Genomic DNA, 13,341 nt, shown 5'->3' on the forward strand with positions numbered 1-13,341 from the left:
TAAACATCCCAAGGAGCACTGTGCAAGCGATAATATTGAAATGGAAGGAGTATCAGACCACTGCAAATCTACCAAGACCTGGCCGTCCCTCTAAACTTTCAGCTCATACAAGGAGAAGACTGATCAGAGATGCAGCCAAGAGGCCCATGATCACTCTGGATGAACTGCAGAGATCTACAGCTGAGGTGGGAGACTCTGTCCATAGGACAACAATCAGTCGTATATTGCACAAATCTGGCCTTTATGGAAGAGTGGCAAGAAGAAAGCCATTTCTTAAAGATATCCATAAAAAGTGTCGTTTAAAGTTTGCCACAAGCCACCTGGGAGACACACCAAACATGTGGAAGAAGGTGCTCTGGTCAGATGAAACCAAAATTGAACTTTTTGGCAACAATGCAAAACGTTATGTTTGGCGTAAAAGCAACACAGCTGAACACACCATCCCCACTGTCAAACATGGTGGTGGCAGCATCATGGTATGGGCCTTCTTTTCTTCAGCAGGGACAGGGAAGATGGTTAAAATTGATGGGAAGATGGATGGAGCCAAATACAGGACCATTCTGGAAGAAAACCTGATGGAGTCTGCAAAAGACCTGAGACTGGGACGGAGATTTGTCTTCCAACAAGACAATGATCCAAAACATAAAGCAAAATCTACAATGGAATGGTTCAAAAATAAACATATCCAGGTGTTAGAATGGCCAAGTCAAAGTCCAGACCTGAATCCAATCGAGAATCTGTGGAAAGAACTGAAAACTGCTGTTCACAAATGCTCTCCATCCAACCTCACTGAGCTCGAGCTGTTTTGCAAGGAGGAATGGGAAAAAATGTCAGTCTCTCGATGTGCAAAACCGATAGAGACATACCCCAAGCGACTTACAGCTGTAATCGCAGCAAAAGGTGGCGCTACAAAGTATTAACTTAAGGGGGCTGAATAATTTTGCACGCCCAATTTTTCAGTTTTTGATTTGTTAAAAAAGTTTGAAATATCCAATAAATGTCGTTCCACTTCATGATTGTGTCCCACTTGTTGTTGATTCTTCACAAAAAAATACAGTTTTATATCTTTATGTTTGAAGCCTGAAATGTGGCAAAAGGTCGCAAAGTTCAAGGGGGCCGAATACTTTCGCAAGGCACTGTATATATATATATATATATATATATATATATATATATATATATATACATACATACATTTAGCAATTAGGATTTGTTATCTGTAATGGTTATGATAAATTAGACACGGTTGCCATATAGATATATTTTTCTCAGTGCAGGTCTTGTGTTCTAAAAATAGGCATCTGGGGGGAAGGAGGGATGAAGAAAGAAAGAGGGATGCAGGAAGTACTCAACCTCCATTGCACAGGAAGTGGGAGGAGGTGGGGGAGCACGATTGTTTGGCTCTAACTCTCCTCTCTTCCAGACAGGAAACAGGCGATGTGTCCCAAATGGCACCCTATTCCCTACATAGTGCACTACTTTTGACCCGGGCCCATAGATCTCTGATCAAAAGTAGTGCCATATGTAGGGAAATAGGTTGCCATTTGGGACACACACTTGGATGAAAAGAAAAGGATCAGCCCCTCACTCATTAAGGCTTCCACTAGCGAGTTCCTTATTGTAGCCGTTGAGATCATGTGTCCACCTAATAAGTGATATCAGTAGATATCTCTCTGCAACACTGCAGTAAATAACAGGACAGGCCTTGGAGCTTCAGAATATGATTTTGGAATTATTTCCCATTGATTCAACATAGTGCTTGCTGTATGTTGCCTCATTTCTATCATAGGCCTCTGTACCTTTTTCACACTAGTGAGCCAAGCCATGCCGAGCTGTACTGTACTGGCCTGGTTAGTTACACATCCACCATAGCTACTGGAACTATATTAGAAACGGCAAAGTGAATACAAAACATCCAAGCCAGCAAAGTGCTGTTCGAGTCGGCACAACAGTGTGAGAAGGGCAGAAAAACTTTGCCAAAGACCAACCAGGACAAGAGAACGTAGAGGTCTTCACCCCAACATTCCATCCTTCATTGATATTTATCCTAGCCCTCTAACCCCTAACCTTCAACCTAACCCGTGACCTCTCTCCTAGGTTACTTCCTGGAGTTCCAGGAGCCGGTGAACAATATCACCATCGTGCAGGGCCAGGCGGCCACGCTGCACTGTAAGGTGACGGGAAATCCACGGCCGACCATCCGCTGGCTGAAGAATGACGCACCCGTGGTCCAGGAGCAAGGACGCATCTCCATCCGCAAAACCGATGCGGGCTCCAAGCTGCGCATCACGGACCTGGACACCACGGACACAGGCTACTACCAGTGCGTGGCCTCCAACCCGGTCAAGGTGATCTCTGGCACTGGCGTGCTCTACGTGAAGCTGGGTAAGGAGAGGTTGGGCTTGTGGGCTTTGTGTCACCTTCTTTCTCTTTCTCTTTCACTTTTTATTTTGCCCCGGTGTCTGTCTTTCTTTCCCTCTCATACTTTAACAGAAAGAGCGAGAGGGCAGGGCGAAAAAGGAGAGCGATACAGAGATGGTTGTTAAAACCTACCGTGGGATACATGGTTTCAGAAACCACTCACTTACTCAATAAATAAACCCAGCATTCATAGCTACTCCTGGACAAGGCAAACTGCACATTTTTGGTAATTGGACTTTCTGTTCACCATTCATAAGTCACAATCGATTAATTCACCCAAGTAGTGATTATAGCCCTATTCCTGTTCTGGCCAGTTATTTTGGAGGGTTATTATGTGGCAATGCCATTGATCTAAATGAACTGGAGCGACACTAGTCAAGGGGCCATATGTACAACCTCATACTCCTGACACTGCTCTAAGATTTATTGAAGAGCACTAGTATAACTCTCCCACCTCCCTAACGTAAAAACGACCATTCCTAAATCTAGCCGAGCACAGAAACAGTTTCCCCAGTGTTTCTGCTCTCCAAATGTTTTCAACTGCTTTTATGTGATTCTAGATAAACTCGTTTTTAAAGACCCACGCCGCTGACAGTTTTAGTGCAATAGCCGGCTAAAATTGTAGCGCTAGCTTCCCCCACGCATAGTCATCTCAGTACAATAATGTTAGTGCTTTTAGTAAGTGAGCGTTTTACCAAAGCTGCAATTGAAAACAGAAGTAGGTATTTCCTCAGAGGGAGAAGGTCTGTTATGTCACCAGTGGGATTTCTATTTCTAAACTCATGCCACTAGCAATTTATCATTCACGTTTTTCCCAGGACATACGTGTATAGTGGTGTATTATGCTATATCAGGATGTGTCAGGTCTTCTAGGAGTAGTGGGTTTGGAGTCAGGCGCAGAGAGCAGAGGGTTCGGACAATCCTATTTATTCCGGTACAAAAACGGTCACGCCCAAAACACTAGGCGCATAAAACGGACCGGAGAACATACAATACAAACGCACATCCACAAACTAACAGAGGAACAAGCCCGCACAAAAGCATGTGGGCATAACCGGCTGAAATAGACTAACCAAAACCCAAGCAAGAAACAGGTGTAACCAATAAGACAAAACTAACAGGGAAGGGAAAAGGGGATCGGTGTCAGCTAGTAGACCGGTGACGACGACCGCCGAGCTCCGCCCGAACAGGAAGAGGATCCATCTTCGGTGGGAGTCGTGACAGGATGCTTTGGGTCATGTTGTAGACTTGTAATTACAAGAGTCATAATTGAAATCACAGATTTTTATATGCTCTGCATTGTTGAACATCAACTACTAGCTACACTCCCTGTCACAAACTGATGATGTTTGGAGGTAAGACAAGGCCAAAAACACAAACGGATGATTTATGGAGGTAAACCAAGGCCAAAAACACAAACTGGTGATTTATGGAGGTAAACTAAGGCCAAAAACACAAACTGATGATGTTTGGAGGTAAACCAAGGCCAAAAACACAAACTGGTGATTTATGGAGGTAAATCAAGGCCAAAAACACAAACGGATGATTTATGGAGGTAAGACAAGGCCAAAAACACAAACTGATGATTTATGGAGGTAAGACAAGGCCAAAAACACAAACTGGTGATTTATGGAGGTAAACCAAGGCCAAAAACACAAACTGGTGATTTATGGAGGTAAACCAAGGCCAAAAACACAAACTGGTGATTTATGGAGGTAAACCAAGGCCAAAAACACAAACTGGTGATTTATGGAGGTAAACCAAGGCCAAAAACACAAACTGATGATTTATGGAGGTAAACCAAGGCCAAAAACACAAACTGGTGATTTATGGAGGTAAACCAAGGCCAAAAACACAAACTGGTGATTTATGGAGGTAAACCAAGGCCAAAAACACAAACTGATGATTTATGGAGGTAAACCAAGGCCAAAAACACAAACTGGTGATTTATGGAGGTAAACCAAGGCCAAAAACACAAACTGGTGATTTATGGAGGTAAACCAAGGCCAAAAACACAAACTGATGATTTATGGAGGTAAGACAAGGCCAAAAACACAAACTGATGATTTATGGAGGTAAACCAAGGCCAAAAACACAAACTGGTGATTTGTGGAGGTAAACCAAGGCCAAAAACACAAACTGATGATGTTTGGAGGTAAGACAAGGCCAAAAACACAAACTGATGATTTATGGAGGTAAACCAAGGCCAAAAATACAAACTGGGTGTTAACTTCCCTCAGTGATACTAAAGCCCTTTCTGAATCCTCAGCCTTTGGCTTTGACCTACGATTGTAATACCGAAAGTGAAATGGGATAGCGTCTGATGTGGCTTGATAAAAGGCAATCGCATATTGCTCCATTTTCACACTCTCCTGTTTTCTTGTTCTCTACAGGGCAGTCACCAACACACGAGCCAAATGAAGCGTAAGTAATTCTACTGTGTGTGTGTGTCTGTGTTTCTGTGTCAAAAGTTTGGACACACCTACTCAGTCATTAGTTTTTCTTAATTTGTACTATTTTCTACATTGTAAAACATTAATGAAGACATTAAAACTATGAAATAACACATGGAATCATGTCGTAACCAAAAAAGTGTGAAACAAATCAATATACTGTATATTTTAGATTATTTCAAGTAGCCTTGATGACAGCATTGCACAATCTTGGCATTCTCTCAACCAGCTTCACCTGGAATGTTTTTCCAGTAGTCTTGAAGGAGTTTCCACATATGCTGAGCACTTGTTGGCTGCTTTCCCTTCACTCTGCTGTTCAACTCATCCCAAACCATCTCAATTGGGTTGAGGTCAATCTTGGCATTCTCTCAACCAGCTTCACCTGGAATGTTTCCTGGGTTGAGGTTGTGGGATTGTGGAGGCAGTGTCATCTGAAACAGCACTCCATGAAAAACAAATGATAGTCCCACTAAGTGCAAACCAGATGGGATGGCGTATCGCTGCATAATGCTGTGATAGCCATGCTGGTTAAGTGTGCCTTGAATTAATAATAAATCACAGACAGTGTCACAAGCAAAGCACCAACACACCTCCCCCTCCTCCATGCTTCATAGTGGGAACCACACATGCGGAGATCATCCATTCACATACTCTGCATCTCACAAAGACGAGGCGGTTGTAACCAAAAATCAGACCAAAAGACAGATTTCCACCAGTCTAATGTCCATTGCTCGTGTTTCTTGGCCCAAGCAGGTCTCTTCTTCTTATTGTTGCCCTTTAGTAGTGGTTTCTTTGCAGCAATTCGACCATAAAGGCCTTATTCACGCAGTCTCCTCTGAACAGTTGATGTTGAGATGTCTGTTACTTAAACTCTGAAACATTTATTTTGGCTGCAATCTGAGGTGCAGTTAAGTTCATTAGAGTTATCTTCTGCAGTAGAGGTAACTCTGGGTCTTCCTTTCCTGTGGCGGTCCTCATGAGAGCCAGTTTCATCATAGCGCTTGATGGTTTTTGAGGCTGCACTTGAAGAAGCTTTAAAAGCTGTTGAAATGTTCCAGATTGACTGACCTTCATGTCTTAAAGTAATGATGGACTGTTGTTTCTCTTTGCTTATTTGAGCTGTTCTTGCCATAATATGGACCAAATAGACCAAAAATCTTATAACCCCCTACCTTGTCACAACACAACTGATTGGCTCGAACGCATTAAGAAGGAAAGAAATTCCACAAATTAACTTTTAACAAGGCACACCTGTTCATTGAAATGCATTCCAGGTAACCCTAACCCAAGAGTGCAAAGCTGTCAATGGTTGCTATTTTGTAGAATCTCAAATATAACATATGTTTGGGGTTGTTTAACACTATTTTTGTTACTACATGATTTCATATGTGTAATTTCATAGTTTTGATGTCTTCACTATTATTCTACAATGTAGAAATTAGTAACAAATAAAGTAAAACCCTTGAATGAGGAGGCGTGCCCAAACGTTTGACTGGCGCTGTGTGTATATATATATATATATATGAGTACATGTGACCTCATTTGCACCCAAAAACACACTCAAATGCAGGCATGCACATGTTCACTATCTATCTCATGATTTTCACATCAGTGTGGATTTACGCAATTATCAATACATAGTCTAACAACATGTCATTGAACAGAAGATGCATCGAAGCAGAATATTAACTCATTTGAGAACAGAGGCTCCTGCAGCTTCTCTTCTTCTTCCCTTTGAAGCTCTCCTGACGTGAATGAGTTAAAGACAGAGCAGGGAATAGATTCCTTCACTGAGTCAGACACTAGCGGTTTTCATCGAGGTTGGTCCAAAACTGGAAAGAATGCTGATTCATAGTCTCCATATTCTTGACTCTGACTTGATTAGCTCCGGTCTTAGTGTTGAATCGGTCTTGCTTTAGGTGGTCTCGAAAACAGCACTGTCTGATTCATAGTCTATATATTGTGACCAGTTGTTTTTGGAATCTCAGTCAGAACAAATTGCTTATATCATCAGTAGGTTAATAATGTAATTAGCAGTTTTGTCAAATGCAGGATGCTAACCAGTCATCGTGTCTATTGCTAGCCTAGCTTCATTGCTAGCCTAGCTTTAAGTGACTTTGGGTCATTGAAAAGCACTAGGCTTACAGTTGAAGTCGGAAGTTTACATGCACTTAGATTGGAGTCATTAACTCATTTTTCAACCACTCCAAAGTTATTGTTAACAAACTATAGTTTTGGCAAGTCGGTTGTGCATGACACAAGTCATTTTTCCAACAATTGTTTAGACAGATTATTTCACTTATAATTCACTGTATCACAATTCCAGTGGGTCAGAAATGTACATACACTAAGTTGACTGTGCCTTTTAAACAGCTTGGAAAATTCCATAAAATTATGTCATGGCTTTAGAAGCTTCTGATAGGCTAATTGACATAATTTGAGTCAATTGGAGGTGCACTTGTGGATGTATTTCAAGGCCTACTTTCAAACTCCGTGCCTCTTTGCTTGACATCATGGGAAAATCGAAAGAAATCAGCCAAGACCTCAGAAAAGGAATTGTAGACCTCCACAAGTCTGGTTCATCCTTGGGAGCAATTTCCAAACGCCTGAAGGTACCACGTTCATCTTTACAAACAATAGTACGCAAGTATAAACACCATGGGACCACGCAGCCGTCATACCGCTCAGGAAAGAGACATGCTCTGTCTCCTAGAGATGAACGTACTTTGGTGTAAAAAGTGCAAATCAATCACAGAACAACAGCAAAGGACCGTGTGAAGATGCTGAAGGAAACAGGTACAAAAGTATCTATATCCACAGTAAAACGAGTCCTATATCAACATAACTTGAAAGGCCACTCAGCAAGGAAGAAGCCACTGCTCCAAAACCGCCATAAAAAAAGCCAGACTATGGTTTGCAACCGCACATGCAGACTAAGATAGTACTTTTTGGAGAAATGTCCTCTGGTCTGATGAAACAAAAATAAAACTGTTTGGCAATAATGACCATCGTTATGTTTGGAGAAAAAGGGGGAGACTTGCAAGCCGAAGAACACCATCCCAACCATGAAGCACGGGGGTGGCAGCATCATGTTGTGGGGATGCTTTGCTGCAGGAGGGACTGGTGCACTTCACAAAATAGATGGCATCATGAGGTAGGAAAATTATGTGGGTATATTGAAGCAACATCTCAAGTTAAAGCTTGGTCGCAAATAGGTCTTCCAAATGGACATTGACCCCAAGCATACTTCCAAAGTTGTGGCAAAATGGCATAAGGACAACAAAGTCAAAGTATTGGAGTGGCCATCGCAAAGCCCTGACCTCCATCCTATAGAACATTTGTGGGCAGAAATGAAAAAGCGTGTGTGCGAGCAAGGAGGCCTACAAACCTGACTCAGTTACACCAGCTCTGTCTGGAGGAATGGGCCAAAATTCACCCAACTTATTGTGGGAAGCTTGTGAAAGGCTACCCAAAACGTTTGACCCAAGTTAAAAGTTTAAAAGTATTTGGCTAAGATATATGTAAACTTCTGACTTCAACTGTATATAAAACCCATGTGTTATTGTGGCTATTATAAAGGGCAGACTTGTTCTAGAATCCAGTCAGTGTTTTTTGGACACGCGCTAGGCGTTAGCGTAGCTTAGCACTGGACCAATATGTCAGACTTGGTATAGCACTCTATATTCTGCTCTGTTCACACCGCCCAACCCTATCCACTCAGACACACACACTCTACGCAGACCGTGTCTAACTCAACAGAGCGCTTGGCCAATATAAATCACACTCCCTCTCACTCTGTTTCTTCAAAACCAGACCAGCTCAATGACCATGGCAGTGTGTGCCCCCCCCCCCCCCCCCCCCCCAATGACTGCTAGTTGCCCTCCAAAACACACACACATCAACACACCCAGTTACACACAAAAAGCACTTGTTGCTTTTGGCTGCTGTGGTGTCCTAATAAAGCCTAACAAAGTGATGATTGGAAGTTGAGGCCGATAAGCAAGGGGGGGTTGAGGCCGATAAGCAAGGGGGGGTTGAGGCCGATAAGCAAGGGGGGGTTGGGTGTCTGAAAGGAGTGGCGGACCTCCGTAGGTGTGGGACCCCTACTTGGGACTCCTTTACGTAAGCTGGGAAACAAAAGACTCATTCTAATGTCGGACAGGCCCTGTTTAATGTCCCAGGGAGCCCTAAGAAAGCTGGCAGTCACCCTCGGTTTGGGGTCGTAATTGTTCCTAGCCAAGGTCAAATAAATAGTGCTACGTCTGAGGGGCCATTCTGAAAGCCACGCACACTGAATGGAGCATGTTAACCAAAGTAGGCTACTGAAGAGAAGAGGATGGATTGAGATGGGGGAGGGGGGGGGTACACTCAAAATAATACAGTGCCTTGCGAAAGTATTCGGCCCCCTTGAACTTTGCGACCTTTTGCCACATTTCAGGCTTCAAACATAAAGATATAAAACTGTATTTTTTTGTGAAGAATCAACAACAAGTGGGACACAATCATGAAGTGGAATGACATTTATTGGATATTTCAAACTTTTTTAACAAATCAAAAACTGAAAAATTGGGCGTGCAAAATTATTCAGCCCCCTTAAGTTAATACTTTGTAGCGCCACCTTTTGCTGGGGTATGTCTCTATCGGTTTTGCACATCGAGAGACTGACATTTTTTCCCATTCCTCCTTGCAAAACAGCTCGAGCTCAGTGAGGTTGGATGGAGAGCATTTGTGAACAGCAGTTTTCAGTTCTTTCCACAGATTCTTGATTGGATTCAGGTCTGGACTTTGACTTGGCCATTCTAACACCTGGATATGTTTATTTTTGAACCATTCCATTGTAGATTTTGCTTTATGTTTTGGATCATTGTCTTGTTGGAAGACAAATCTCCGTCCCAGTCTCAGGTCTTTTGCAGACTCCATCAGGTTTTCTTCCAGAATGGTCCTGTATTTGGCTCCATCCATCTTCCCATCAATTTTAACAATCTTCCCTGTCCCTGCAGAAGAAAAGCAGGCCCAAACCATGATGCTGCCACCACCATGTTTGACAGTGGGGATGGTGTGTTCAGCTGTGTTGCTTGTACGCCAAACATAACGTTTTGCATTGTTGCCAAAAGTTCAATTTTGGTTTCATCTGACCAGAGCACCTTCTTCCACATGTTTGGTGTGTCTCCCAGGTGGATTGTGGCAAACTTTAAAAGACACTTTTTATGGATATCTTTAAGAAATGGCTTTCTTCTTGCCACTCTTCCATAAAGGCCAGATTTGTGCAATATACGACTGATTGTTGTCCTATGGACAGAGTCTCCCACCTCAGCTGTAGATCTCTGCAGTTCATCCAGAGTGATCATGGGCCTCTTGGCTGCATCTCTGATCAGTCTTCTCCTTGTATGAGCTGAAAGTTTAGAGGGACGGCCAGGTGTTGGTAGATTTGCAGTGGTCTGATACTCCTTCCATTTCAATATTATCGCTTGCACAGTGCTCCTTGGGATGTTTAAAGCTTGGGAAATCTTTTTGTTTCCAAATCCGGCTTTAAACTTCTTCACAACAGTATCTCGGACCTGCCTGGTGTGTGTTCCTTGTTCTTCATGATGCTCTCTGCGCTTTTAACGGACCTCTGAGACTATCACAGTGCAGGTGCATATATACGGAGACTTGATTACACACAGGTGGATTGTATTTATCATCATTAGTCATTTAAGTCAACATTGGATCATTCAGAGATCCTCACTGAACTTCTGGAGAGAGTTTGCTGCACTGAAAGTAAAGGGGCTGAATAATTTTGCACGCCCAATTTTTCAGTTTTTGATTTGTTAAAAAAGTTTGAAATATCCAATAAATGTCGTTCCACTTCATGATTGTGTCCCACTTGTTGTTGATTCTTCACAAAAAAATACAGTTTTATATCTTTATGTTTGAAGCCTGAAATGTGGCAAAAGGTCGCAAAGTTCAAGGGGGCCGAATACTTTCGCAAGGCACTGTATGATACAAGGCTAGGTAGTGACTTGTTGTGGATTGGTTGTTTCAGACGTACGAGCTGTTGATGTGGTCCATTTTATATATACACACACACACCTCTAATGTACCCCCAAGTGAGCTACCACCCTTCCATTCAGTGTGTGGTTACCTTAATAGGACTTCCTACTGTAACCCTCCTCACCTAAACTTGAATTCTGACTAAGCAATGATTCATCTTTTTAACAACACCTTAGCAATAACCAACCAAGACAATTCCCTTTGAAGTAGAACTTGGAGGAAGAGGCAAGAGTAGTGAATCATTCTTTTGTGGTTTGTCTGTCCCAAATGTGGCACCCTATATCCTAGTGCACCCCCCCCCCCCCCCCTCAGAGCATTGTCCCTTTCTGGAGGCTCATGGGAGAAGAAGAGGCTCTCAGGCTAGTACTGATAGTGGGGGCTGTTTCCGTGACAATGGTTCCCTAGCCCAATCAAACAGAGAACTGGTGGTAGATTAGTGCTCTGTCGTAAATACCAGACTGGAGCAATGCTTTTGTATCTCTGAGTACCCCTTTCTCCTCACTCCCCTCTCAATTTCAATTCAATTTAATGGGCTTTATTGGCATGGGGAACATACACTACCGTTCAAAAGTTTCGGGTCACTTAGAAATGTCCTTGTTTTTGAAAGAAAAGCACCTTTTTTGTCCATTAAAATAACATCAAATTTATCAGAAATGCAGTGTAGACATTGTTAATGTTGTAAATGACTATTGTAGCTGGAGACGGCTGACTTTTTAATGAAATATCTACATAGGTGTACAGAGGCCCATTATCAGCAACCATCACTCCTGTGTTCCAATGGCACGTTGTGTTAGCTAATCCAAGTTTTATCATTTTAAAAGGCTAATTGATCATTAGAAAACCCTTTTGCAATTATGTTAGCACAGCTGAAAACTGTTGTTCTGTTTAAAGAAGCAATAAAATTGTCCTTTAGACTAGTTGAGTATCTGGAGCTTCAGCATATGTGGGTTCGATTACAGGCTCAAAATGGCCATCAGTCTATTCTTGTTCTGAGAAATGAAGGGTATTCTATGCGAGAAATTGCCAAGAAACTGAAGATCTCGTACAACGCTGTGTACTACTCCCTTCACAGAACAGAGCGAACTGGCGCTAACCAGAATAGAAAGAGGAGTGGGAGGACTTTGTACATAGTCAAAGATTTATTATAATTCTGGGTCAGTCACAGTGGTCAGGTATTCTGCCACTGTGTACTCTCTCACTCTCCTCCCCTCTGTCCCCCCCCCCCCCCCCAGTCAAGACTCTGTAATGCTGATTGTTACCGCACCCACACATACTGATTTACAGAGCAAGGGAGAGATGCCCTGTGTTCAGAGATGTTAAACGAGAAAGAAGAGAACCACTCTCACCCTTTTGTCACCATGGGAGACGGAGTGTTGTGTGGGTTAGAATAAACCCCAGTGGAGCAGTGAAGAAGGCCCAGAGTTTTCCACTCATAGTTTTATATGTAATTACCAAGACCGAGTCTCACATGTGGCACAGAAGATGGTCCTGTCTGTTTTGTCACTGGCGAGATTTTGTTTTTCCAACTTGGTGAACAGCAGTTATTAACGGCCTGGCCGCGCTTCCATGTAAACCAATCTCTCCCATTTATTTAATTCATTATCGCCACCTTGTGGTAAAGTTGATTTGTTACTTGCACTGTCATTGACTGACACAAAGGCCACTGCATGAACCCTTTTTAATTTAATCCAGAGGCCAAACAAGTGACATTTCTGTAGCTTTCCCCTCTATTAGAAAAACAAACCACACTGCCTGTGCGTAAATACCTAATTGCCTCTAGTAACGCCATTAAACCCAATTTTCTCCCGGGAGGAAATCTGCTTACAAAACTCATTTACATGGCTTGGTGAATCCAGCCAAAGTAAATGAAACGGTCGTAAACTGTCACATATCACCTCAGAAGGTAATAATCACCTATCCGCTGAGGTAAATATGATGTTTCTCTGCCACCAAAGGCGAAGTTTTCTCTTCGTAGCCTGCAAGGACGCAATGGAGCTCTACCTTGCTGAGGGCCTCAGATCTTTATAGAGCTTCCTAGCAATTAGCATGCTTGTTTGTGGAGAGTTGTAATAGGTCACTTGCTACTTGGCATCGCCCAATCAATGCTGAGAACCCGGGAGTTGTGAGGAACTGAGGAAACGTCTCATCAGGCTTCAAAAGAGGTGCCAGCCTCCCTCTGTGAGTGTAATTCATGTGTGGCTTGTCTTACTTGGCTCAGCGGGCTTCGTGTGGAGATATGGGGCTGTTGTTTGTCAGGTGTGCACACTCTAAAGCTTGTGTTGTTTTTAAGTAAAATTAAGATAAGTTAAGCTATAGCTAAGTCTTTGCTCTTTATGACAAAGAGTCGAACGGTGTATGGGGCACTCTCAAAAGCCAGACAACAAACCAACAATTATTTTTAGCAGCAACCGTGTGCTTCATATTATGTTTAGTT

General features: G+C 42.7%; 1 protein-coding gene across 2 annotated transcripts in view; it reads left to right on the forward strand.

The window, feature by feature from the left end:
- Positions 1–13,341, forward strand: part of LOC139408296 (receptor tyrosine kinase-like orphan receptor 2) — a 131,650-nt gene that overhangs the window by 96,320 nt on the left and 21,989 nt on the right. For both annotated transcript variants that reach the window (XM_071152008.1, XM_071152007.1), the window contains exons 3-4: positions 2,098–2,385; positions 4,815–4,845. In XM_071152008.1, the coding sequence (XP_071008109.1) occupies positions 2,098–2,385; positions 4,815–4,845 (319 nt within the window). The remainder of the gene's footprint in view (positions 1–2,097; positions 2,386–4,814; positions 4,846–13,341) is intronic.

The sequence above is a fragment of the Oncorhynchus clarkii genome, chromosome 5 (genome assembly GCF_045791955.1).
Source record: "Oncorhynchus clarkii lewisi isolate Uvic-CL-2024 chromosome 5, UVic_Ocla_1.0, whole genome shotgun sequence".
NCBI classification, from domain to species: domain Eukaryota; kingdom Metazoa; phylum Chordata; class Actinopteri; order Salmoniformes; family Salmonidae; genus Oncorhynchus; species Oncorhynchus clarkii.